This window comes from Dermochelys coriacea, chromosome 3 (genome assembly GCF_009764565.3).
Source record: "Dermochelys coriacea isolate rDerCor1 chromosome 3, rDerCor1.pri.v4, whole genome shotgun sequence".
NCBI classification, from domain to species: domain Eukaryota; kingdom Metazoa; phylum Chordata; order Testudines; family Dermochelyidae; genus Dermochelys; species Dermochelys coriacea.
Genome location: NC_050070.1, coordinates 70027738 through 70053529, shown reverse-complemented (window position 1 = coordinate 70053529; position 25792 = coordinate 70027738). Strand labels below are relative to the sequence as shown.

General features: G+C 38.0%; 1 protein-coding gene across 2 annotated transcripts in view; it reads right to left on the bottom strand.

The window, feature by feature from the left end:
- Positions 1-2783: 2783 nt before the first annotated feature.
- CASP8AP2 (caspase 8 associated protein 2) overlaps positions 2784-25792 on the bottom strand; it is a 29558-nt gene continuing 6549 nt past the window's right edge. For both annotated transcript variants that reach the window (XM_043510649.1, XM_038396819.2), the window contains exons 4-10: positions 25487-25587; positions 24205-24279; positions 23067-23182; positions 16211-18438; positions 8550-11535; positions 5802-5901; positions 2784-5240 (exon numbers count right to left, since the gene is read on the bottom strand). In XM_043510649.1, the coding sequence (XP_043366584.1) occupies positions 5184-5240; positions 5802-5901; positions 8550-11535; positions 16211-18438; positions 23067-23182; positions 24205-24279; positions 25487-25587 (5663 nt within the window). In that variant the 3' untranslated portion in view covers positions 2784-5183. The remainder of the gene's footprint in view (positions 5241-5801; positions 5902-8549; positions 11536-16210; positions 18439-23066; positions 23183-24204; positions 24280-25486; positions 25588-25792) is intronic.

Sequence of the window (25792 nt, the reverse complement as noted above, 5' to 3'; positions counted from 1 at the left end):
CCTTTATGATTATGAGCACTGCCTTCTCCTGCAGACTGCTATCCATTGGCCACATTTGATTTGTTTTCTGCTGAGATGTTGATACAGTCTTGGGTTCCTTGAATCCCATCACTTATGGCTCTAGCCTGCAGTAGACTGGTTGCTTACAGTAGTGACTTTATGGACAGGAATGTTCAATGCTACATTTAGAGAGGGAAGACTACCAACCATTTTTAAACAGGTTGAGGTCTAATCTCAAGAAACCCACTTCTGCTGCGGATCTGCATGTTACTTGCTGCTCAATTTCATACCTATATAGGAAAGCTGAGAATTCCCTAAATTTAATTCCAGGTGCCTTGGACCCTACAGGCAACCTAAGTAGGTTCCAAGTTTCCTTTATAAGGAAGACTTCGTTTTAATCATGACCCATCTCAAGCTGGCTTTAGGTTGTCAGCTGTCTAGAAGTTTTTGATACAAATGATCATAGAAGTGCCTATATCCAGTCATAACTTCCAAATGATACACTATGACATTCCACATCCACTGCTGATGCTATCTCTCAAGGTTCTGTCCTATCTCCACTTACAGTCAATAGGGAAGGTTTCTTAATGAGATCATTACTACACATTAGAGCATCACAATGATATACAACTAACTTTACTACAAAGCCTATGAGACATGTTGGGGAAATGCCTGAATTTTTTATTTTCACTGTTCAAGTGTGTATTACTGCCTACCTAAATGCAGAGTATTAAATCAAAAGAGGCTGTAAAGCAGGGGGTAAGGAGCCAAGCAGGAAGTGTTGAATAATGACATTGGCTGATTACTTATCAGGAACCCAGCTTCAAGGGCACTAAGACAATGTCTGGGCCAGCAGCTGGCAGGTTAGGATGTTTTACTCTACCCAAGGCTAAGCCTGAGATCAGAAGACTATCACTATTTTTTGAAAAAAGCCCTGGCAGAAAGGGGGAGGGGTAAGTGGTCAGTATGGTGAGCCAGGCTGTATCAGTAAAAAAGCAGAAGACTGACTGAGCTACTCTATAAGCCATATAGACTGGGGAATAAGCCAACTCCACCTAAGCTGTTGCTGAAGAGGTTAAGCTTAGTTAAGTAAATATGGATGTGTTTTTTTTTTGTTTATTTGAAAAACACTTCTGCGCTGTGTACACCTCTTGGGAAAAATAAATCATACTTTGTTTTAAAGAAGCTGTTTCTATAACACAACAAATGTGTTACATCTGACTTCCAAAGGGAACTCCTTGCAGACGATGACCCCAATTGGACCTGCTCTATTAGTCCCGATTGGTACACAGGAGGTTGCAAGCCAGAGACCTTATCAGAGTGTGGTTGGATTTCTTTGGGGTGAGATTGCACACAGGCCTGCTATGTGAAAGTACACTTAGGGTATGTCTACACTGCAAGTCAACACCTGCAGCTGGCCTGTGTTTACTGACTAGGACCCAAGGGGAGAAGGTCCCTTCAGCCTGAGCATCTACACCACAATTAAACAGCTCCTTAGCCCAAGCCCCCTCTGACTGAGTTGAGTAGGCTGACAGGCATTTAATTGCAATGTAGACATCCCTTAGAGGACAAGGGCTTCAGTATGGGCAACCTACCCAGGGACCATGCCTACAAGTGGAATTTCTGCTTTGGAAAACTCCTTAATGCTATTGCTAACTAAATGTACTAGTTTCTACCCAACAGAATGGTTCAGCTCTGTCTCTATGAGGTGGCTTTTGTCTCCATGCTCCTACGTGATGGAAGGATTTACTCCTAAATAGCAAGTCAGGTTAAGATTTTTTTTTTTTTTTTTTTTGGAAAGGAGGGAGGTTACTAGATTATCTGCTTTCCATGGAAAACCATCTTCCTCATGTGGTACTAAATCTAGATGTTAATCTCACAGCAGCAATACAAACACTTTGGAAAGAGGGAGCAGAAAACTATATAATTCTCAAATATTTTAAGAAACATTTGGGCTTGTTTTTAAGGAGGGTCCAGTTTCCCATCTATTCATTTTGTAGATACAAACATTTAATACATTAATAGTTCACTTCAAAATAAGCCAATACATAATTCAAGTAATCAGAGTGCTGGCTAAGCACTTTCAGGTTTATTGTTCATGTGGAGAAAAGAGAAGAACTTCCCCAATGTCCTCATTATTTATAGAAGCAGCTTCAATGCTGCTGCATAGCAGTTGCCACACCATTAACTAACAGTTATTCAGACAAGTTGTTTTCATTTACCTGAGGTTTTACAAGTTAGACTGTAGGTTTACAAACAGTACATTTTGCATATATGGTATCAAAATTCTTATTGAAGAAATAAATTACAAACAATGGTACAAAATACTTCAAGCCAACATTTGATCAATAAGAACATAAGTGTGAACTTTACAAAGTTTTATTATTTTTTGCATTGCTTTTACAGTAAGCAAACTAATCGTTTATACAAAATAAACTTGGAGTTTTACATAGTTAAAAATCTTTGGCTAAACAAAGCTATATACACATATATACATAAGATATTTTACATAGCCATATGGGAACCTGTACACATACTTACAATAGGCAACATTTAAAAAAATAGTTTACAAAAAAAGGAATTCAAGTCAGAACTAAACCAATCATTTTTCTTAGTTATAAATGTAGAGCAACAGAAAAAGGGGCCAAGTGTGCTTTATAATAATATTTATTGCTTGCTTTTGTGAGGGGGAAGAGGAGGGTCAAGCACTAAAAGCCATTAGCTTTTCTTTAGTGCCTTTGATACTGTACACATTTTGTTCTATAAAGAGAATTTAAAAAAAAAAAAAATGCCACAGCAGTAACTTCTAATTATTCCAGAACAGCAAGCAAATGCAACTCTGCAAACTGAATATACAGAGAATAGGCTTGTTAATCAGTTTACTTATAGTTTTAACAATTGGCACAAATAATTTTTAGGGCCAAATATGGATACGCATACAAAAACTCACTGAAATCACTGGGAGCAGCCTTGTGTACCTTAGGACAGAATTTGATCATTAAAAGCAATCAAGTTTTAGCAGCAAGTATCGCCAAGAGGGATCAGGAACCTTTGGCACGCAGCCAGTCAGCGAAATCCGCTGGTGGGCCGGGACGGTTTGTTTACCTGCATCGTCCACACGTTTGGCTGATCACAGCTCCCACTGGCCGCGGTTTGCCATTCCAGGCCACTGGGGGCTGCGGGAAGCGGCGGTCAGCACATCCCTTGGCTTCCTGCAGCCCCCATTGGCCTGGAACGGGGGACCGCAGCCAGTGGGAGCTGCGATCAGCCAAACGAGCGGACGCTGCAGGTAAACAAACCATCCCGGCCCACCAGCGGATTTCCCTGATGGGCTGCGTGCCAAACGTTGCCAATCCCTGATGTACAAGATGGAAAACTGCCAATTGCAAAGCCACAACCTCTGTTTAAATAATTCACTACTTCTAACATTGTGTAGGGTGCTATCTAAAACATAGGTTACATACTTTCTGGTAATATAACAATCATGACTCCATAGGTAATATTTGCAAAACAGAAAACATAACAGCAGAATTGTCGAGGAATAATCCAACAGTCTATTGGGCTTCTAGTTCTAATATGTTTGTTACTGTTCCTCTTAGGACGTATGTGGCAGGGGAATAACATATGACATGCTGATGGTATAATAAGGGTTCATTGGCTTTTGGAAAAATGTAAGCCAACCTAAATTGTAGCACTAAACTGAAGTTAGTAAACCAGGGTGAGATTCTTATTCAGGCAAAACTCCAGGTAATTTCAATTTATGTTTTGATGGAGTAAAGACCACAGAATCTGGTCCTGAACCCTTATTCAAATTACAAATTTGTCCAGTGCATAATTAGCAGACTGTGACTAAATAGGCATCTGTAAACTTATTAGAAACCTATGCTAAAATGGTAACGTGTATTTTAAAGAGTATACTAATATTTAAAGATAACAATTTCTAAGATTTTAAAGAGTTAAACACATGCATTTAGACATCTTATGCAAGGAAACTTTTGAACATTGACATGATGCTGCCCAAGTATATTAAATGGATGTAGGCTTTCAGTGGCTGTTTAGAAAAGGATTTTCCCTCTGGCAATAAATATGGTATTGCCTTTTAGAAGGCAATTACAAAAGTCCATGTTTCTAAACCATTTAAATTAATGTGATTAATGCATATTCAATTTTAGTGCCAAAACCCTACACATATTGAAGGATGCTATTTAAATAAATGGCTATTTCTAAGATGCACCTCAGAGAGGATAAACTTTTGGCAAAATGACATGAACTTTTTGTAAATTTGTATTACTTAAACATTTCTTTTGAAGGAAAAATTCAGCTGTTCAACATTTAACAGACAAGGCTTTTTGAAACAGAGTCCGAACAGCCACTTTTTCATCTTCAAAATAGCCCTTAATAAAGGAATACTCCACAGCAGTCAATCTCAGAAGGTAAGCAGTCATCTGAAAAACTGGTCATTGAATTAATGACTAGTTTAACTCTTTGACACAATGTCCAATTTTCCCCCAACATGAATTCCACAGTTAGTTGATCCTTTCCTACTGCATGAATTGCTCTCTCATGTGATGATCCAGCTACTAGAACAACTGACTTCAGGATTATTCCTATTAGGAACTGTATTTTAAAGTCGCATTGGAAAAAAACCCCAAAACTAACTAGAACAGTATTTTGATGTTTTACACACCCAAGATTTTCTAGCAGTTGGACTCCAGGCAATTATTTAGGTTTATAAAACCCATGTTTCACATTGTCACAAAGTCTGTTTACAGCACCTTTAATAGGTTTCACTAGTTTCATTTGACTGAGCAGATTTCCTCAGTTATGTAACAAGTTTAACTAACAACTGAGTCGCCGCAGTTTTGAATTCACACTGTTCCATTGTACAGGAATTTTCTCCTTCATTCAGCCTGCTGGTTTTGTTTGGCTTTTGTTTTCCCCACATATGGCTGACATACTATTGAGAGGCTGAAAGAATGAATGCTTGTTGCTATTTGAGCCAAGATAAAGTATATTTCAACTATATGGAGAAGAGTAGGCTAATAAATGACAGTACACCAGCTTATTGAACTCGGTGTTCTGACTTGGATACTTCCCACAGTATCCATAAGTGTGTACTTGGAGTAGTCAGTAATTGCTGACAACAGCAAAACCCTGTACCACAACAGCAGCTTGCATAATAGCTACTTGCACTTCGACTTTTTGAACAACTTCATTAACTGTTTGAATCTTTCTGAAACCTAAGGGGAGAAAAAACAAAATACCACACATTATTAGCGCTCTGGATTTCAACATCTACCAGTTCAGATTAATCCTCCAGTATTAGAATTTCTAGATGTAAATCTGACTGTCTCTCTCAACTCCTTGTTAGTTTGTTTTTGTAAATTTTAGGGGGAGATTTTTCAAAAGTACCCAAAGGATTTAGGAATGTGACAGTAAATGGGTCTTCTGCTCCACTTTACACTTTCAGTGATTGAAATCTTCATTCTCTATCATAATTACTGAGATTCAAAACAGCTGAAGTCCAGTATTACTTTATTTTCCAACATAGTATTCCTGCCTAAGGACTTGACATACGAAAGACGAATGCTTACAATTCAAAATAATAAAACCCAAGAGAGTCTGAGAGATTTCCCCTTCTTCCAATCCCCAGCTACATGTGCAAGAACAAAAATAATTCCTAATTTGTGAAGCCTGACATCTCTGTCCTTAAGTGCTCCGAAGAAAAATATTGTTCCGGGACTATGCAATCAGAAGTGAAACAATATAGTAGCTTGTTCAACTAGAATAAATATACATACCTGATTTGGGCTTTTGTTTAGCCTGGCAGCTATGGAAACAAATGTTTTTCCTGATGGTCCATTTTTTTGACACTCCAATAGAATTTCTCGATCATCATTTCTAAGAAAAAATTCCAAGATTAATTTAATTTTTAAACATTACATTGACACACAAAACCCCACTATTCCCAAACTATGAAACATTTAATTAAACAGTGATATGAAACTGATGGCAGGCATTTCCTTTTACTGATGTAAAGCTAACAGCAGTGTTGTTGCATACAAGCACATGTTAATGTAGATATATAGGCAGACTAAATTTTTGGAATAAAAGATTCTCACTCTCCCCCTATATTTGTACAATAAAAAGGGCAATTAAGTTTACTCAGCCTAGAGACCTAGAACCTAGGTCTACAGCATTCAAAACCATGGTCTTCTCATTTCATAGGGCACTGTATTACCATGTTAACCTCTAGTGTTCTACCATTTGTGTAAAACTCAGAGATCCTACATTTTGAAGTTTTGAATCAACAAACACGCTACTCTTGAGTTATTTCATTTCTCCACACTCCTATTATCTACACAGAAGTTTAGTGATCAAAGCAGAAAAGAGTTAGGATTCTATTTCCAAATTTGCCATTGATTCACTATGTGACCTTTGGATAGCTCATAACCTCTTTGTGCCTCAGTATAGCCATCTGTAAAATGGGCATATATACCACCTTCACAGAGTGGATAGGAGAAGTCAATTGTTTGTGAAATCTTTGGATGAAATGTGCTATATATACCATTAAGTGCAAAGTATGTTATTTAGAAATTCCACAAGAGCTCAAATTATATAAAATTAAACTTGTGATGACTAGCTATTTAAAATGAACTCTTCGTTATCCTCTAGGAGGTAGTTCAGCAGGAGGAGAAAGCTTCAGGCATTTGAATTAGAACAGATTTCATAAGTCAGAAATTGTAGCGCACTCTCAACATCTGAACTGATTTGCTTGTTTCTAGCAACAGTTATGATGTATTAGATTTTAAAAATCACACTCTTGTAGGAACAATTAACTTTCTGAAGAAATCAATGAGAACTTCAAAATAAAACAACATATGGTTAGGTCAAAAGGTTTCATGTTAAAAATTTAGGACTGTTATACAAGAACATAAAAAGGGCAATATTGGGTCAGACCAATGGTCCATCTATTCCAGTATACTGTCTTTTGACAGTGGCCACTGTCAGATGCTTCAAAGTTGTATGCAGTGCAGTTGCATCTGTGTCAATACCCAGATATCAGAGATGGAAGGTGGGTTCCCTCTTTTTTGGATCAACCTCTGTTGGTGAGAGAAAATTTTAAGCCGCACAAACCCAGACCTGAAGAAGAGCTCTGTGTGGCTCAAAAGCTTGTCACTCTCAACAACAGAAGTTGGTCCCATAATAAAAGATATTACCTGACCTAACTTGTCTCTCTGAGATGCTTCAGAGGGAACAAAGAGAACAGGACAATTATCAAGTGAGCCATCTCCTGCTGTCCAGTTCCAGCATCTGGCAGTCAGATGTTCAGAACACCAGGTTGCCTCCCTGACCATCCTGGTTAATAGCCATTGATGGACCTATCCTTCATGAACATATCTAATTCTATTTTGAACCAAGTAATACCTTTGGCCTTAACAATATCCCCTGGCAACAAGTTCCATAGATTGTGTGTGTGTTGTGTGAAATAGTATTTCCTTTTGTTTGTTTTAAGCTTGCTGCCTATTAATTTCATTGGCTGACCTCCTGTTATGAGGAGTAAATAACACTCTTATTCACTTTCTTCACACCATTCCTGATTTTATAGATCATCATATCGTTGTTTCCTTTCCAAGATGAACAACCCTGGTGTTTTTAATCTCTCCTCATATGGAAGCTGTTCCACACCCTTAATCATTTTTGTTGCACTTCACTGTACCTTTTTCATTTCTACTATATCTTTTTTGAGATGTGGTGACCAAAACTGCACGCCATATTCAAGGTGTATGCATACCATGGATTTATATAGAGGCATTATCTATCCCTTTCCAAATGGTTCTTAACACTGTTAGCTTTTTTGACTGCTGCTACACATTGATAGGATATTTTCAGAGAACTATCCATAATGGCTCCAAGATCTCTTTCTTGAGTGGTAACAGCTAATTTAGACCCCATCATTTTTATGTATAGTTGGGATTGTGGTTTCTAATATGTCTTACTTTGCATTTATCAACAGTGAATTTCATCTGTAATTCCAAACCTTTTAAAAAAAGAAAAATCACTGCTGGGAGGCTAGATCAATCAGAAATTATGAGATCTGAAACCTTTCTCCGTTAGCACACCTGTCTGACTCCAACCCACATAAAGTGACTGAAAAACCACTATCTTCCAATAGCTGTTCAGTGGATTGTGAAATGAGTTAGTGTCTCAGACCTGTTTCCACTGAACAGATGTATGGTTAAAAAAAAACAACCACCCACACAACCACTAGCGCCATTAAGTGGCACCCCCAGAAGAGAGATCAAGAACTAAATGAATACGGAGATTAGATCACTCTCACAATCTAGGTGGTCTTTTCTGAACAAGGCTGAGGGAAGCTCAACTTATAGCAGCAAATGGGGAGGCTTGCACTGCTGTGGCCATTACTGTATTTATTCTGTAGAAATATGGAATTTCAGTCACCAACTAAATTCATTTTTAACCCCATACTTCAAACATGTCCCCTGACCCCATCCCCCACCAAAATATTATACTGTCAATACTCTTACCTGGTCCAAGAAACAACTACTTCTCCTTTCTTTTTAATGATGTTTTTGGCATATAGACTACGTGGCGATGTGGAGGAAGTTGAAAGATCTTTATTCTCGGTCAATTCAGTCCTCTTACCGGAAGATCTTTTGGGAGCTAAACCTTTCTCCTCAGACTTATTACTTTTATCATTTCTTTCACTAGCTGATTCAGTTTCCTTTTTTGGTTTTTTTGACTTGGAATTGTCTGTTACAGACTCCTTTTTTCTCTTTTTGCTAGTTTTATCAAGACTTGTTTGGCATCCCAAATCAATATTTAAAGTGGATTTTGTTTTAGAGTTGCACTCATCTGCTTTAATCTCACTGGAAAGCTCTTCTGTTAAATCGATATATGCATTGACACTGCACTCCAATGGTTCTTCCTTTGTATCACCTTTATCTAAGTTTCCTGTATGAATTTCCTGTTCTGTAACTTTTAAAGTAGATTCCACTGCAAGATTACATAAATCTACTTCACTTTCATTGACAATATCTTCTGTCAAATCTATATATGCATCAACACTGCACTCAGAAGGAAAAGCAACTTCAGCTTTAACAGGACTTTCTACTGAAGTGTTAGATATTTCTTTGTTTTCAGGCACTTTCAATTCATGCATCTGAGACAACTTAAAGTCTTCACTTGTGTTTTCACTACCATGGCTATTTTTGTTTGATGTTTCTGAAAAGGACTTGTACAAGTTAGGAGCTTTGTCTTTTCCAGTGGCACTATGGGGCTCCTTAAGAGGCTCAAGCAAATCATGAGCTTGTTCTTCTCTAGCACTGACATTACACAGCTCATCAGTGGAATCAATGGCATTCATATTGCTCTTAGAATCATTTTCTTCAACAGTTGTGCCTGTAGCATCCTGATTATCTTTTCTTATTTTGGCAGATATAATTTCTTCCTTTTCTTTCTTGGTTAAGGATACCAGTGACTCCTCTGCCAGGGTAGTCTGATCAAGGGTTGGTGATGTAGATGGCACTGCACGTCTTATCTTAACAATGAAATGATCATTGGATTTCTCCATTATTACTGCTTGCATTGGTAGGCTGGGGGCACAAGGGAAACCAGGAACAATAGGCCGACTTGTCCATGAAGAACAACTTGATCTGCTGCTTGAGTTATCAGATTCTAAAGCCAAATGAATGTCTTGTTCGGTGGCATCCTCTTCTTCAAGAAGAGCATCTTCACTGTAATGTGCACTAAGAACTCCTTCAGGAGTTGAACCGGATGTGTTTTCAGGTTTCAGAAAGCTAAGATGAGCATCCGATTTCAAAGGTGATGGAATAGTTAAAGAAACTGCTAGATCTTCAAGGAGTATAGAAGAAACAAATGACTTATTCCTTTGTAAACTGCATTCATCATCTTTGCTGGAAGCTGCACTTGAGGGAACTTCAAACATACAGCTTTCATCCAAAACATCTGGATCAACTGGCATCTGAAGTCTAGATGATAAAGATGAGGCTCTTTCAGGTGAAACTGCAGGCCAATTAATACCCTCTACTGGTCTAGATTTCACACAGGACTCTATTGGAACTGCCTCTTCTATAACAGAAGCAGGATTATTTCTGCATTTTTGACTTTCCAGGATCTGTTTTTCTGGTGTCCTGAACTCCCACTGATCTGTATCAATGCTGCTGATGCTTTTTTCTAAAAGATCAGAGCCTTGTAACAGACTTTTGAATATTTCACCCATTTGTGCATCACTCACTAGGTTAAATGTGAGGCTAGAAGTTTGCTGTTCTGTGAGAAGTTCATAATTAAAGTCAGACTTGTGAGCATCTCTGACCATCTGAAACCCTTCCTTTTCGTATCTTGCACTTTTCAGTGGAGTTAGGGTGCCTTGTAAATTATTTTCCTTAGAGGGCAGCACTTGGGTTTGGGAGTTCCTTGTATTATCAATGGAATTTAGACATTTTGTAATATTTTTTGGTGCAGCTGTTTTATTTTTGTCATGGTGACACTTGTTAAATGGTTGATAACTTACCACTGGTTTAAGAAGGACATATTCTTCAGACTTTTGAGATTTTACTTTTAGGGACTTTTTCCTGGATTTCTGTACATCGTTTTTATGACCTGTTGTGCATTTCTGTTTTTGTGTCGTTACAATTTCAAGCTTTCCTTCATCACTCTCATTTTTGATGCTTACTAAATCACACAGTTTTACTAAAATTCTCTTTATTTTTTCAAATAAGTAATCAAGCCGTTCATCCACAAATTTCCACAACTGTTTTTTCATATCTGACAGCTGTTGTTCAAAAAGTTGTTCCACTGTTGCATTCTTTTTAACATGCCTAAGTTTAGATTCTATAGTTTCACAGAGAGTCAGTTTTAAAGTCTCGCCTAATTTAGACATCTTGGAAAAATCTAGGTACTTTATCAATGATGTAAAATTCAAAATGGCTGATTCTATAATTCTGTGAAAATGCTGAACTGGGAAATGCATCTTGAACTTCATATAATTCTTCCTTATCTGTTTTCGTATAGCTTTTAACATCTGCATAATTTCTTGTACTGTAGAAGGTTCAAGAATAATTTGAACTATTTTTTCAAGGCAAGCAATGCTCACAGTTTTATTTTTCTTTCTTTCCTTTGACGATCGGGTAGCTCCAGTTTTATGTTTTTCTCTACTTTTGTTTGCATTTACTTTTATGTAAACTAATTTTCCACTATCTTCATTGCAAGATGCAGTTTTATTCATTTGGTTATGTGGACTGCTGCTCAAATTGTGTGTTTCAGGAGAAGCTCTTCCCCTTGATATTTTACTATTCTCAGAGTTTCTTTCTGATTTGGATTTTTCATCATCACTTACAATTTCTCCTTCTTCCAATTCATCTGAGGATATGCTCAGCTGGGACTCCATCTCTAAGTGTTTGTCAGGTGAGCAAACTGGCTTTTGATTTTCTTTATTTACTTCATTTGACAGAGTCTTTGAGGGACAGGCAACTGTGCTTTCAGGAGTTAAATCTATAAAGAGAGAATAGTTTGTTAAGCATCTATAACACACAAATTCCACACAGCAAACATTTTAGGAAAAACCCAGAAGACTCAATGGTTTACCTTTTATTAGAACTGGCTGCTTAACTGTTTAGAATTGTCAGCTTAGAATTGTCAGCTTCTACTCAGTATATTTGATCTTAAACTCTGCAGCTATGAACAACATTGAGAAAGCAGATTAAAGATAAAAAATAAGTACCTCATTCTGCTCCCATTGATGTCAGTGGGATTTTTTCAGTCTTAAGGTTATAAAGAAATATGGATTATGCAAGCTTTGTTTGGTGAAAATATTATGATATGCACTGAAAATTTTTTGGTTGAAGAAAAATAAAATGCTTGAAAATTTTCACTATTTTACTCTTTACACAAATAAAGAAGTTATTTGTTATGCTAATATTGTGCAAGGCCGTGTCTTTAGAGTCCAACTATGAAACCACGAAGTGTAACAAGATTTACGCATGAATTCTGGTTTTCCTTTACTGGTTTCTTAATAAGGTCAAAATATGTAACATAAATCACTTATTTATTCTGGCATTCATTTCTCTGCATCAGGGATGTAATTGTCCCTTCAGTCCTTTAAAAAAAAAAAAAAAAAAAATCTATGAATCTACTAAGTAAGGGTTGGGCCCCATCACACTAGGCACTATAGACACAATAAGTTAATTTGTTGCTGATAACTTTAAAATAAAGATTAGACCAGAGGTTAAAACAAATGCTACAGCATAAGAGACTGTTCCTCCTATTAATTTTTGATAAACAAGCATTTACGTTAGCTGTTTGAATTACAGAAATGTTGGAGACAAGGGGAAAGGTCAGGATTTTTTTTTTTAATACTGCTTTCTCAAAAATTGCTTATTTTTCCCCTCACAATCAAGTTTACCAATTGTTTGATCTTTCATTTTTAATACCTTATTGTAAAACCAATCCATAGGGAGGTTTTTTTTTTTTTTAAAAGGCATCTGGTTAGGGTTAGTGCAATATCAAGCTACTAGAGACAGATTTTGGCTCCCCATTATAAAAAAAAAAATCTACATGTGTAATTAAGTGGTAAATACTATTTGATTAAGATTTGTAGCTGTTTGGGTTTGTTTGTTGGGCACCCATATTTATTAAATTCTTTTATATTTTTAATTACATAGGTATTAGATATCCTTTTTCTCACTGACATCTCAACGTTTCATGTCAAAAACAAGAGGAAAATATGAATTCAAAATAATTGCTTTCCACAAACAAGCATTCTCCTGTGGCCACCTCTTTGAAGTCAGTGTTCTTGGACATTCATTTTGTATAGCTTCCAGAGCAGTAAAGCTGTTATTCCATTAATGATTTTTGGAAAGGAATGGAGACAAAAATATTTGACTGTTACATAACATTTAATTACCTTCTACAAGTTTTGCAACTTTTATGGTTATTAAACAATGTTCTTCAGCTTTCTTTATGCAAAAACTCCTGAACTTTCTACCTAACCAAACTTTTAATAAATTAAAGCATATGCATAAAGTATATCCTGGGACACCTAAGCAGGAGTTATAATAGAGAGGAGTACTGAATTTCAGGACTAAGGGAGACTATAACTTCTTGCCTGTCAAAAACAGATGAAATGGCTATTCCTATTAGAGTCTAACTTAAAGATAAAAATTACTACTTTGAGGTATGTGCAGTGTTGCTATAAACGTGCTGGTCCTTTGATATTAGAAAAACATGGTTGATGGGGTACTGTAACATCTTTTATTTGACCAACTTTTGTTGGTGAAAGAGACGAGTTTACACAGAGCTCTTCTTCAGGTCTGGGAAAGGTACTAGTACAGAGGTGGGCAAACTACGGCCCGTGGGACTGTTCTGACTAGCCCCTGAGCTCCCAGCTGGGGAGGCTTGCCCACAGCCCTCCCTCTTAGTGATGCCGCCACACGGGCGGTGCTTTGGCCCACCGCTCCTTCCGGGGAGCGCAGCTGGCTCTGGCCTGGCGGCGTGCTCCTGCTGTTCTAAGCAGCATGGTAAGGGGTGGGAGGTCCTGGGGGGCAGTCAGGGAGCAGAGAGTGGTTGGATGGGGTGGAGGTTGGGGGGGCAGTCAGGGGACAGGGAACAGGGAGGGTTGGGAGTGGGAGTCCCGGGGGGGCCTGTCAGGGGGCAGGGGTCAGGCTGTTTGGGGAGGCACAGCCTTCCCTACCCGGCCCTCTGTACAGTTTTGCAACCCCAATGTGGCCCTCGGGCCAAAAAAAGTTTTCCCACCCCTGTACTAATATATATAGTTTGAAATATGGCAGCTCAAGTCCTGGACCAGATGAATACTTTTTTTTTTTTAAATAAACGAATCTAGGGATGTGCTGTAAAATGATAATCCTTCATTTGGCATTTATCTACTTGGGGTCTAATCTCCTCAGGTCCCCTATTTCTATTTTCTTATCAATTAGTATCAGCTATATTTGCTGTTATGTTAAATATCACGTTTGCAAATTTATGAATGGCTGTTCAGATGAAAAGATTTAAGAATTGCTGGTCAAGTGTGATAGACAGAGTTCCACCAGTACACTGAGTTTTTCAGAAAGTAATGATTATACAAGTGTAGTAAAGTATGTGAAAAAGGATTTAAACTCTTCACCCTCTCCCATTTCTCCTCAGTGAGTACACTAAAAGTTCCATTAAATCCCCATTATAGTAATGGAAAGTGAAAGTTGAGATTTAACTTCACAGGAGTCAGGAAATTCAGAAACAGGGTTACTGACTTTTCCCTAACTTCTCATGTTATTGTATCTCCTGTGTACTTGATAGGACAGCTCTTCTGTCAATTTATCGTACACTAATGATTATTTGTGTGTGAAATTTTCTGCTACTTTCATCCTGACTATCTCATATTTGTAAAACATATTTAGACATTCAAATTCATTTAACTGAGGGGAAGAATAGTCTGGTGGCTAATGCACACCCCTGGAATTTGAGATTCAGCTCCAATTCCCATCTTTCCCACAGACAAGTCATTTAGGGCCAGTTTTTTTAAGGTATTTAGGCACCTAAAGAGGAGATCTACATCTAGTGGGGTTTTCAAAAGCATCTAGGCACCTGACTTCCATTGCAATCACTGGCATTAGGCATTGACCTGCCTCTTTAGGCCCCTCAGTACCTTTAAAAATTTGCCCCCTTTGATTCCAGTCTCCCATTTGTAACTAGGGATATCACTAGAGGTGATCAGAAAGTGTGTGTATATTCCCCCACCCCAATGGAAAATTTTAATCAAGAATTTTAATATTTTGGTTTTCTGCTGAAATACTGCAATTCTGAAATGCCGCTGTGGTGCCTTGTCCTACCAGAAAGGTCAGTCTGTAGAGAATGGGAGTACATCTCCCATAATGCACCAGTCTCCTTTCTTGGAGAGAAGCCAAGGTGCATCATGGGAGATAAAGTCTAGCTGCAGATCCTAGCTCATAAAAGAGAACAGGAGCATGAGGCACCAGAACTGCAACTCCCATGAGACACTGCAGCAACATTTCATAATAATTTTTCATTAAATTTTTTTTTGTGAGCATTGTGTATTTCAACAATCTAAGTTTTCCACAGAAAACCAAACACTTTTTGCAAAACAATTCATTTAAACAAAACCCCAATCTTCTGTTGATAATGTTGATGGAAAACTTTCAATCAGACCTAGCTACTTCTACTTTCTACTCTACTTGGATGTTGGAAAGCTTAATTCACTAATGTTTGTAGAGCACTGAGAGATCCTTTGCCACAGAAGTGCAAAATATTTTGGAGGTCTCAATAGTTTGGGTTACTATCAATTTTTCTATGTAAGATAGGGTTTAAATCCTTTTGAAAAACAGGTATATAGAAGCCAACAAATACAATTATTGCTGTATATGTTGGAAGAGTTTATGCATTCGTTATGGATCAAAGTTATGATTGTCAATGGATTGTAGAAAATGAATTTTCATGAAACAATTTTAATGGAATGTATAAACTCTAACAAAAGATGCTTACATGAGATCCCTTCATTGGTCTGTCCATCCTTTTAATGGCTGTGTGTTTATTTTGCATAAGGTTAATACAAATTCCTTTACTCTAACTCGAATGTACTATGTGTAAATCATAAACACAAGTCCAATTGCCCACTATAAAGTGAGCATACAAAGGGGAATATGAAAGACAAAGCAATGGCATAGACAAAGCCATTCTCTGGGTTTAAAAATCTCCAAGAGACAATCATCTTTACTTCCCACTAATGCAGGGGTGGCTAACCTGAGCCTGAGAATTTACCAATGTACATTGCCAAAGAGCCACAGTAATACATCAGTAGCCCCCCTTAAGCTCCCCCACCACTCACCCACAGGCAGCCCCACAGGTCAGCACCTTCCCCTTCCCCCTCAATCAGCTGTTTCCTGTCAGGCAGGAGGCTCTGGGAAAAGGGGGGAGGAGCAAGGGCATGGCAGGCTCAGGAGGGGATGGAGTGGGGGCAGAGCCAGGGGTTGAGCAGTGAGCACCCCCTGACACACTGGAAAGTTGGTGCCTATAGCTCCAGCCCAGGAGTTACTGCCTATACAAGAAGCCGCATATTAACTTCAAGAGCCACAGGTTGGCCACCCCTGCACTAATGCATATTTTGGACAGATATCTAAAATCGAAAACAAAACTAGGATAAAATATAAATGAATACCTTTGTTATAACTCTTCACAAGTCCTTTGCAAGGACTCTCCATCCTAAGTGCTTTAGCCAAGGGTCGCATTGGACTATTCAGTGGGCTGATAACCTTTGGAATGTACCTCAAGTGATTGAGATCAATGCTTAATATTGAATTGTCATCATCAGCAGGAACTGGGTTAGTTTCTCTTGCTTTAGTCCTAGGATCTATTTTATCACTACGAGAAGATGTTACTATACTGATTTCTGATTCTGGCAAGTTTTGCTCCAAATTACAAGTGTTTTGATCAACTACTGGTATGCCTCCATCAGCTGATATATCCTTGTCAGTTGGCTCAGATGTAGTCACGCCCTCCTTGTAAGGTACAGTTTTCGAAACACTGTTTTCCTTGGCAGGATACTGAAAACTTTCTCCTGACGCACCATCATTGGTATCTACCACTTGCATTAATGAGTCTGACTTCATTTGTCTAATATCATCTGTGACACTATGGGACTCAAAATCATCAGAACTAATGGTCTCCAAGTCATCATAATCAATGTTCCGAGCTTCAGGATTCATAGGGCTTGCTAACTCAGAAACTGTGCGTGTTGTGTCTGCCTCTTCCATCTCTAGTCCAGCCTCAGGAAGGGACACGGTGTTATCATTATTCAGTTCAGGTTGCAGTGCATCCACTGTTTCTGTCAAAGCTTCAGGCAGCAGTAGGTCTAGAGTTTCTGCCAAAGCTTCATTTTCACTTTTGCTTCTGATCTCAGAAACAGGTGTCTTTGGTTCCAAGTCTGTTTGAACTGAAACCTTGGTTTGCTCCACTGAACCAATACCAATAGGTTGGGCAGGTGTTAACATTTCTGTATGCCCTGTGATCTCTGTACTATCTTCACTAGTGCCTTTTTTGGAATCTGTTTCAATTCCATTATTTTGACAGAGAGGCTGTGTTTTAGCAGGAGAAAGAGTTAAATTTAGCTTTTCCATAAAGCTTAGTTTTAGATCTTTCTTTTTTGTTCCATTTTTATCATCTTTAGCCTTTCCAGCTTTGTGCTCTTTTAAACCATCTGCTACTCTGGGTGTTTCTTCTGGTTTAGATGATTTGTTTCTCTCATTTTTTGTAGCATCTGTATTCTTGGATTCTTTTGCAGTCTGGTGTGCAATTTCTTTTGTTACTTTTCTTTCATTTCTAGGATGCCTACTTTCTTCCTTGTTTTCTCTCTCTCTTTTCCTTTTTTCTTCAGTTCTGTGTCTCTCTGATTTTGAATATATAGTTTCCCATTCATATCTGCTGCTACTTTCCCTGGAGCGTGTATATTTGTGCTCTCTGTTGCTGGAAGTGGAAGGTGAAGATCTTGCCTCTCGGGAATTATGATCATTTGCTCCCCCATCTCTCTTGCAATCTCCATCTGTTCCTCTTCTACAGTCTTCCATGGGGAACTTATGTGATTTGTGTGGGCTTCTTGCAGTTTCATTCTTTGAATGTGAACTATTCACTCGGCAAGACCTTCTTGGTTGTTCTTGTTGCTTTTCAGTTGATTTGTTTTTCTGTTCAAAATTCCTCTCATCTTTATCATGTGTTTCAAGGTCCTGTTTGTTTATGTATTGTGATCTTTCAACCTTTTCATCACCTTGAGATTCAACTGTTTGTGATCTCTCCTTAATGGTTGTTTGTTTCTCCCAGGTAGAAACGCACCTATCTGTTCTATTTTCCACAAGTGGGCTACATTTCAGCATTTTGCTCTTACTTTCTTGCTGCAGCTCACTGTTACCAGATTTTTCTGAATATATTTGCAACTTTTGATGAGAGTCTGTGTTTCCCTGTTCACTATCTGTACTGTTGCCAGTGCTCTGGTACGCATCTCTTTTGTACCTGTTATTAGCCCTGCTATACTGCTCACCATTTTTCATTTCTCTTTCCTTCCTGTTACCCTTATTGGAGTAGTGGTCAAAGTTTTGGAAACAGATACGAGAACTGTCATTACAAAGCTCTTCAGGAGGATATCTGAGTAAATATGGAGAGTTTCTTCTTTCTGAGTGTGATTTTCCATCCTCCATATTGTGAGATGAACAACTGTGATGCATATCTTTGGAACAGTCAGTTTTCAATCTATGATCTGTCTTTGTATTGTTTACTAAAGAAGAAGCTCTGAATTTAGGATCTTTTGTTTTAGGTATCTTGGAGCACCTTGTGTTAGTTGATCCTGGAAGATACGTTCTAGCGTAGTTATTTCGATGACTGGGAAATTCTGATAGCCTATTTGTAAACAGAAAGAAGAATCATATTAAGTCTTGGTGTTTTTTTTTTTTTTTTTATAAATTTAACTAAAGCCAAAGTTCTATGAACAGCTTGGTTCTTTCTTAAACTGTTGTTCAGTGGTACTGATTAAAGGATAGCAAAGCTTACAATACAAGGCATTTATCTTAAAATTTCCAAATTTGCAGCTTTTATAGGTGAAATTCTATAAAGTAAGAATTGCAGTCTAAAGCTCTATGTAGCTTGATCTTTCACAATTTACAGTGAATGTTTTTCGTATTTATTTTTCTAACTTCTCAGTTTGAAGGAAGAATTGGGTAAAACTACGACATTAATAAAAAAAAAACATTTTTAAAGTACACCTAGAATTTTAAAAGCTGACAATCAATTCACTTGGCCTCAAAAAGCAACTCATTTGAAAAAAAGATTTGTGGTGAAATATCCCAAAAACAAATGCATAAGGAACCACAAGGCAAGAAAGATAGAATTGCATATTCTACATATCAATTTTATTATTTGAAATTACTGTTTCATTGCCAAGCAGTGAAAAAGCTATAATCAGCACAAGACTCAGAGGTGGTCTCAAATATAATCAGGGCTTATGCCATTAGGAGTCATAAAAATCAACCACGCTAACTCAGACAGCAAACCTGCCAGTATGTAGACAGGCAGTAAGAATAGGTGTAATATGATCAAACAAATAAGCAAATAATCTATTGTGTTGAACTTGCTGCACACAAAAGAAAACAAGTAAATTATGATAATCAAGCCTCATCAAGGCCATGTGCAACAGCTGCAAGGTCATCACAGGGCAGGGGGGTGAGGAGAAGCACAGCCTATGCAAATAGTGAGGGGCATGCAAAAACTACCTAGCTAGAACAGAAAAGACTCACTTTTGTGCCAGGTCCAGCATATGGCACTCCACATAAAGGGCCTGCTTAAAAACAACGCCATGTTTCTTACACTCTCATGACTAATTCTAAATGAATGCCAGTCCATAATCCAGGAAACAAAATAAGAGCATAGTGATAACATATAGAAGTCATACTTGTAGGTGTTTTCAGAGTAAGGGATGAGATAGCTCTGATACCTACAACTTCTAAACTGAATCCAAGTGTACCTTCAAAACTAAGAACAAATGTGTAAGGAACTACAGGGCAAAAAAAAGGACAATCTCATGTCAGTTCCAAGCAGAGAAACGTTATTTGCTGACTATTTAGCAGCCAAAAAATGGAATTTGCCTATGGATGAAAAAACATGGTTGTCCCTATTTTTGGTCTTATGCTTTCCAGTCAATAAAATTTTGTTGCTGCTGTGATTGCCTAAAGTATTTCCCTGTACTTGGAATAAAAATGAGTGTTCAAAACAAGCCTTTTTTCATATGCCTGATTTTCATTTAGTGCTAATGTTTTATTTTGCCCTTAATTTAATACACACTAAAAAAACCTACTGTCCTTATTAGGCTGAGACTAAGTCACATTGGAGATTATGAAATAACTCATTTTAAAGTAAGTAAAAATTCTAATCCTTAGTATTATTTAGGTATTATGTTAATTAGGTTTGAAATCTAGATCTGATCAGACAGAATAGTTCACCTTTATCAGTTCAGCTTGCTACTGTTAAGTGTTCACTGTGACTGCGTCTACCAAGATGTTTTAATCCTGGTCCTCTTTCACACTAATAGGGAGTAGCCTGATCTGGCTAGAAAGTATCTACACTGGGGCCATTCACCAGCATTTGCATCAAATCCTCTGGGCTTCGTTGAATACATGTATGAGCTTGTTTTGATTATGCTAATTTTGGAAAAACCTATGTTCTGACATCATAGTGCAACAATACAAGGAGAACAGTATTTCCATCTAGAACAACAGACCCTGAAAGGCATGTAGCCTGACAGTTAAAAGCATATGGGTACTTACATTTGCTGTGAACTTGATGGTATCCAAGTATTTTTTTTAATAACCCCTTTATTTCCCTCTCACTCAACATCTATGTAAAGTGGCTTAAGCAGATTAACAATCTGTATATTGTCACAATGTGCCAATTCTTCTTTATCACTAGGCCACTGTGTGGCATTAAAGCATCAAAACTGAAATACTGATTTTTCTACAGATTTGTCTCTTAAGACCCAGAGATGTTTACTTTTTCACAAAATTTGCCATTACTATAGATAAGTTTTTGGACATAAAAGACTGTTTCATTGTTTGAGTTCCAGTATATTGTATTCTATTCAGGTTCTTGTACTGTACCCATCATCACGGTATCTAAGAATATAACATTTTGTAGCTTTCTCAAAGCCTCAAAACAAGGCATCTTTTCCTTATAAAGAGAGAGAGATTTCAGTCACAATGATGAAGTCTGTCATGAAATATATGCCCAAAATTTATCTGGTCAGGATTGCCATAAGAATGCCCATAACACTGACTAAATCAGCCCTTGACCAGTCATTTCCTACAACATGTCTTAATGGGATGACAGATAAATGGGGATGACAGTGTGTTATGACCTGATTAGTAGCCTAGAGTGCATGATGGACACCTCTGAAGTAGCTAATAATTGCTTCATTATCTTTTGGGGACTTACAGAAGTATAGTTTGAAAATGTTTTTCAAAATAAAGATTTTGAAAGAAAACAATAGTTTTGAGATCTAGAATGCTGAACTCAAGGTTGTGAAGCAAACAGCTAGCTTGTCACAGCCATCAATTGAAAGAACTAATAGAACAAGGCAATGTGTGTTTATCAGACTGTATACTATTCAAATACATTCATGTGGACAATACCTCATGACAACTATGAATAAAGACAAAAACATTTTTTGATCTCAGTCACAGCACTTCTGATAACCATCTCTAAAAGAATTTCAGACAATTTAGGTGCTAATAACCTCCAGCACTGCAACATCTGATTATCTCACAAACAATGGTTTTATCCTCACAATACCCTTTATTAAGGTAGGGAAATTTTTATTTCCATTTTACCAATGGATAAGCTGAGGTACAAATAAACCAAGGGACTTGCCTGAGGTCATAGAGGTAGTAAGTGACAGAGCTGGGAGTTTAACCTAGCTTTCCGGAATCCCAGTCCTATGCTTAGCCTCAGAGTCTAGGAACCAGACAGTAAACTCTTTTCTAGTCTACACACTTGTGCTTTGAACTCCCTGGTCTAGGACAGCCAGAGTATGACAAGTTGCTAATATAGACAGCCCACTCATAACTAACAGTGGAGGTAGAGCTCTTCAACATCTGACTAGAAAGGCCAGCAAGAAGTATTCAAAAAAATCTATTGGGTTTATCAATTTGAGACCTTTAGAGTAGACTAGCTCTGGAACAAAAATATGGATGAGATAGTCTACACCAGTGGTCACCAACCTGTCAATCGTGATTGACTGGTCGATCCTGGAGCCTCTGCCAGTTGATTGCGATCTCCAGGCCGCTAAAAGTCTGGCAGTGCAGCAGGGCTCCCCAACCAGGAATCAGCCAATGGGAGCTGCGGGGATGGCGCTTGTGGGCATGGGCAGTGTGTGGAGACCCGCTGCGCCCCCTCCCGCCAGGGGTCACAGAGACATGCCATCAGGAAGCCACTTCCAGGAATGGCATGGGGCTGTGGCAGTCAGGCAGCCTGCCTGAGCTGTGCTGCACCGCGGGCTGGGAGCTGCCTGTGGTAAGCGTCTCCCGGCCAGAGCCTGCATCTCGCACCCCCTCCTGCACCGCACTCCCCCTGCCCCAGCTTGGAGCCCCCTCCTGCTCCAAACTCCCTCTCAGAGGCCGCACCCCTCATCCTTTCCCGCACCCCAACACTCTGCCCCAGCCGGGAGCACCAAACTCCCTCACAGAGCTTGCACCCCTCACTCCTGCAGCCCAACCCCTTGCCCCAGACTCAGCCAATGCACACCCCATAGTTGAGAATGTTATACTGATTTGTGATAATCCCTAAAGGATTTTGGATCTATAAACCACAAATTACACTAATAAGTAAAATTCATAAAACATCCAGTGGATTCTATAAGATCAGGTACAGTGTGACCATATGTCCACTGCACCCAAACTCCCTCCCAGAGCTTGCACCACAATCCCCTACCCCAGGCTCAGCCCTTGAGCCCCCTCCACACGCCAAACCCTCAGCCCCAGCCCGGTGAAAATGAGTGAGGGTGGGGGAGAGTGAGCGACAAGGGAGGGGGGAAATGGAGTGAGCAGAGTGGGGCCTCAGGGAAGGGGCAGGGTAGATCCTGGGTTGATCTTGAATTCAAGAAGTGATCTTGTGTGTAAAAAGGTTGCCTACTGGGGTTGATAATGGGCATCTGATTGTCTACACTGGTCTATACTGAAACACATACAATGGGACGATTAAAATTCCCAGTTCAAATCTGACCCAAAGATAACGTTAAGCATATGATCAGGCCGTAAGAAATTCAATGATTCCTGGGTAGAACCTAGAGAGTTCAAATCAGCACTTCTGACAAAAAAAAGAAAAAAAAAAAATGTACTAAGATTAGCTATAGACAACCATTTACTAAACAGCGATTTTTCATGTGTTCATTTACACTTAAAATGCATAAAAAGTTTAATAGAAGGCTATACATCTACGTTCAAACAAAAAGTAAATAATAAATTAGACTTGTCTACTTGTACCTTTGGTGGAGGTTACTGATTTCCTCATCTTTGCGATTAATTTCCACTCTAGCAGTTTTGATAAGTGCTGAAATATTCTTTTTAAGTGCCTGATTTTCATTTTGTAGAATGGAGTTCTATTTAAAAAAATGCATGGAAAATTAGCTTCAAATATTTACCCTCACACAGGCATTAAAACATCCTTAGACACATAGGATAGCAATTAGAAAAACAGACATTCCTATTAAATCAGACTACAAAAATGTATGGCAATAGTTATGTAAAAGGCAGTGAATGAATGGTCTCTACATGAGTCAGAAGCCTTCACTCTTACTTATGTTCCTTGTGTTTTTGATATATTAAAAAAAATATAATCACCAAGATGTAACCATGTTTTATACTGAGTGCCCATAGAATTGTACTGATGTAATTCACATCCTTCCTTGCTCCAGGCCCTCTACTATTTGTTGCTCTCGCTGTCATTGTGTCAAGTGTACAATTTAGCTTGGAAGCTCTACAATTCTCTAATGTTGCCAGGAGTCTACAGCAGGGCCTACTGGGGTTGATAGTGGGCATCAGATTGTTCTCAGTAAAGCATGACAAAATACAATTATGTAGGAACAAATTCTGAGGCATTGAGCATTTTCAGCTCTCACTGCCATCAGTGGGAGTTGAAGGTGGTTCAGCATCAGATCTTTATTTTTTGCTTTCAACTCTCTAATCTTCAGGATTAACTACTCTGAAGGGCTGTGGAGACCCTGACACATTAAATAGACAATATCAACAAAAGAATTGAACATCTTTCCAGAAGCAGCCATCCAGCTCTCTCTCTCTTTTTATTTTTTTAAAAAGTATAGAGTTAGGGTTCCTAACAGGCTAGCTTACATTATTGTATGTAATTTTAGAAACACAAGTTTATTTATCCAGTAATATACTAAAGGCACTGTCACATTTTGACATGAATATATCCTACAGAGGCGCAACAGGTGACTGTCTTTTGCTTTAAAGATTCCTGGGAAAGTTCTTGCAGTAGATACCTACCAGAAAGATATGATGTTTAATTAGTTGTGTTATCTCTTAAAGCAATATACTTCAGATGCCTTATTAGCAAGAATTCTTGTTGATAAAAGTTTTAAAGATACCCTTTAGCACACAGTACCTGTGCCTGTATTTCCTTAAAATTCTTCATCAACTCTTTAATCTGCTGCTGGCATTTTCCATACTCTGCCTTCAACTGTAAAATAAAGGAGTTTTCATTTTATAGAGGATGACTATTTTGCAAAAGTTGGTTAAGTTAATGGTTCTAAGATTTGTATCTGGAAACTGTTCTTTAGTTAAGGACATAGCTTACAAATGACATTTCTTCCCAATATCATTCTCATTTTAAAATATTAAACTTGTCTAAAAAGCTGTCAGATTAAAAAAAAAAAAATCATGTTAGCCTATTTATATGAGTGTATAAAATAACTTCCCCAGTTTGGGTGTAAAAAAAAAGGTACTTTTCACATGAGCAGAGTAAACTTACATGTGCATATATGTACAATAGTAGTAAGCTAGGGAGCCAAGCCACTAGGAGATGAAGATGAGCTTATCTGGAGTCACAAACAAGCTTCTGCAGAAGTGGAACTTCTGATAAGTTCAAAAACTGTGCTAAGCAGCAGCTCTGCATGCATTCCTTTTCTTACAACCTTTAAGAGCTGTATGGGCAGAGCAAGTATAGCTCTCTCTGGTTTTGTAAAGTACCAGTCCCCATCAGGGACTCTGTGGACTTTATGTAATGCAGAGGACTCATATTTTAAACTAAATATAATGAAAAATGCCAAATCCCAACCTTTCCAAAAACAGTCAAGGAACAAGTTCTTGTTGAGGTCAAAAAAAATAAACGAAGTTTTAGAGTTTCTAATTTAAGATTTTTTTTAATCATACAGAAGTTAGGAAACTTTTATAAAAATGAACATGCAATTTTCCAAACAGTCATACTTATATCACAGTTTAGCCAACTGCCTCCAAATTTTCAAAACATTTTTTTTTTTTTTATTCAGGAACTACAATTCAGAGGTTTAAGGTAAAGTAGTTTAAGTTTTGCAGTTTCAAGATTAGTTTTCTGAGAAGCCCAATCAAACCCTTAAGTATACAGACCGTTTCTCCATAATCTGTACAAGAGTTTTTTCATAATATAATTGGGAGGAGGACTGAAATGCCAAAGGGTATAATCTCATCATGACACTTCATGCATTAACATGAGAATAGACAGTGCCATAATTAGAACACGAGCCGAATTCTCTTATATAACCTTTGAAATTAAGATAAAATTGTTTAGTACATAGTTTTGTTATATTAAAGTTTTTTTTCCTTCTATGATTTGACCACCAGTGTTGTTTTAAAAACAATTTTTGCAGTCTGCTAGCACGTGACATAGCTGTAATCATATTAATACATACATCATTGTAAGTTGCTTCCTTTGCAGTTCCTTCTTCAATCAGGATCTCATCAAATAAGTTTAAACTGTTTCTTGGGGGTGTAGAGTTTTGAGCAGGATTGTCTGAAATAAAAAATACTCATTAGGTAAAGGAAAAAAATATGACCAAAGTAGTTTGTGTTATGCAGTGAGCACACTTCTGTCATAGAGGAGACGCCTTTTAAACAAGACAGCTCACATTCTTCAATGAGAAAATCACAACAGTAAAAAGCTTCTCCCTGCCCCACTTTAATATTTGTGCTACTTACATTTTCAAATAAAATAAAAG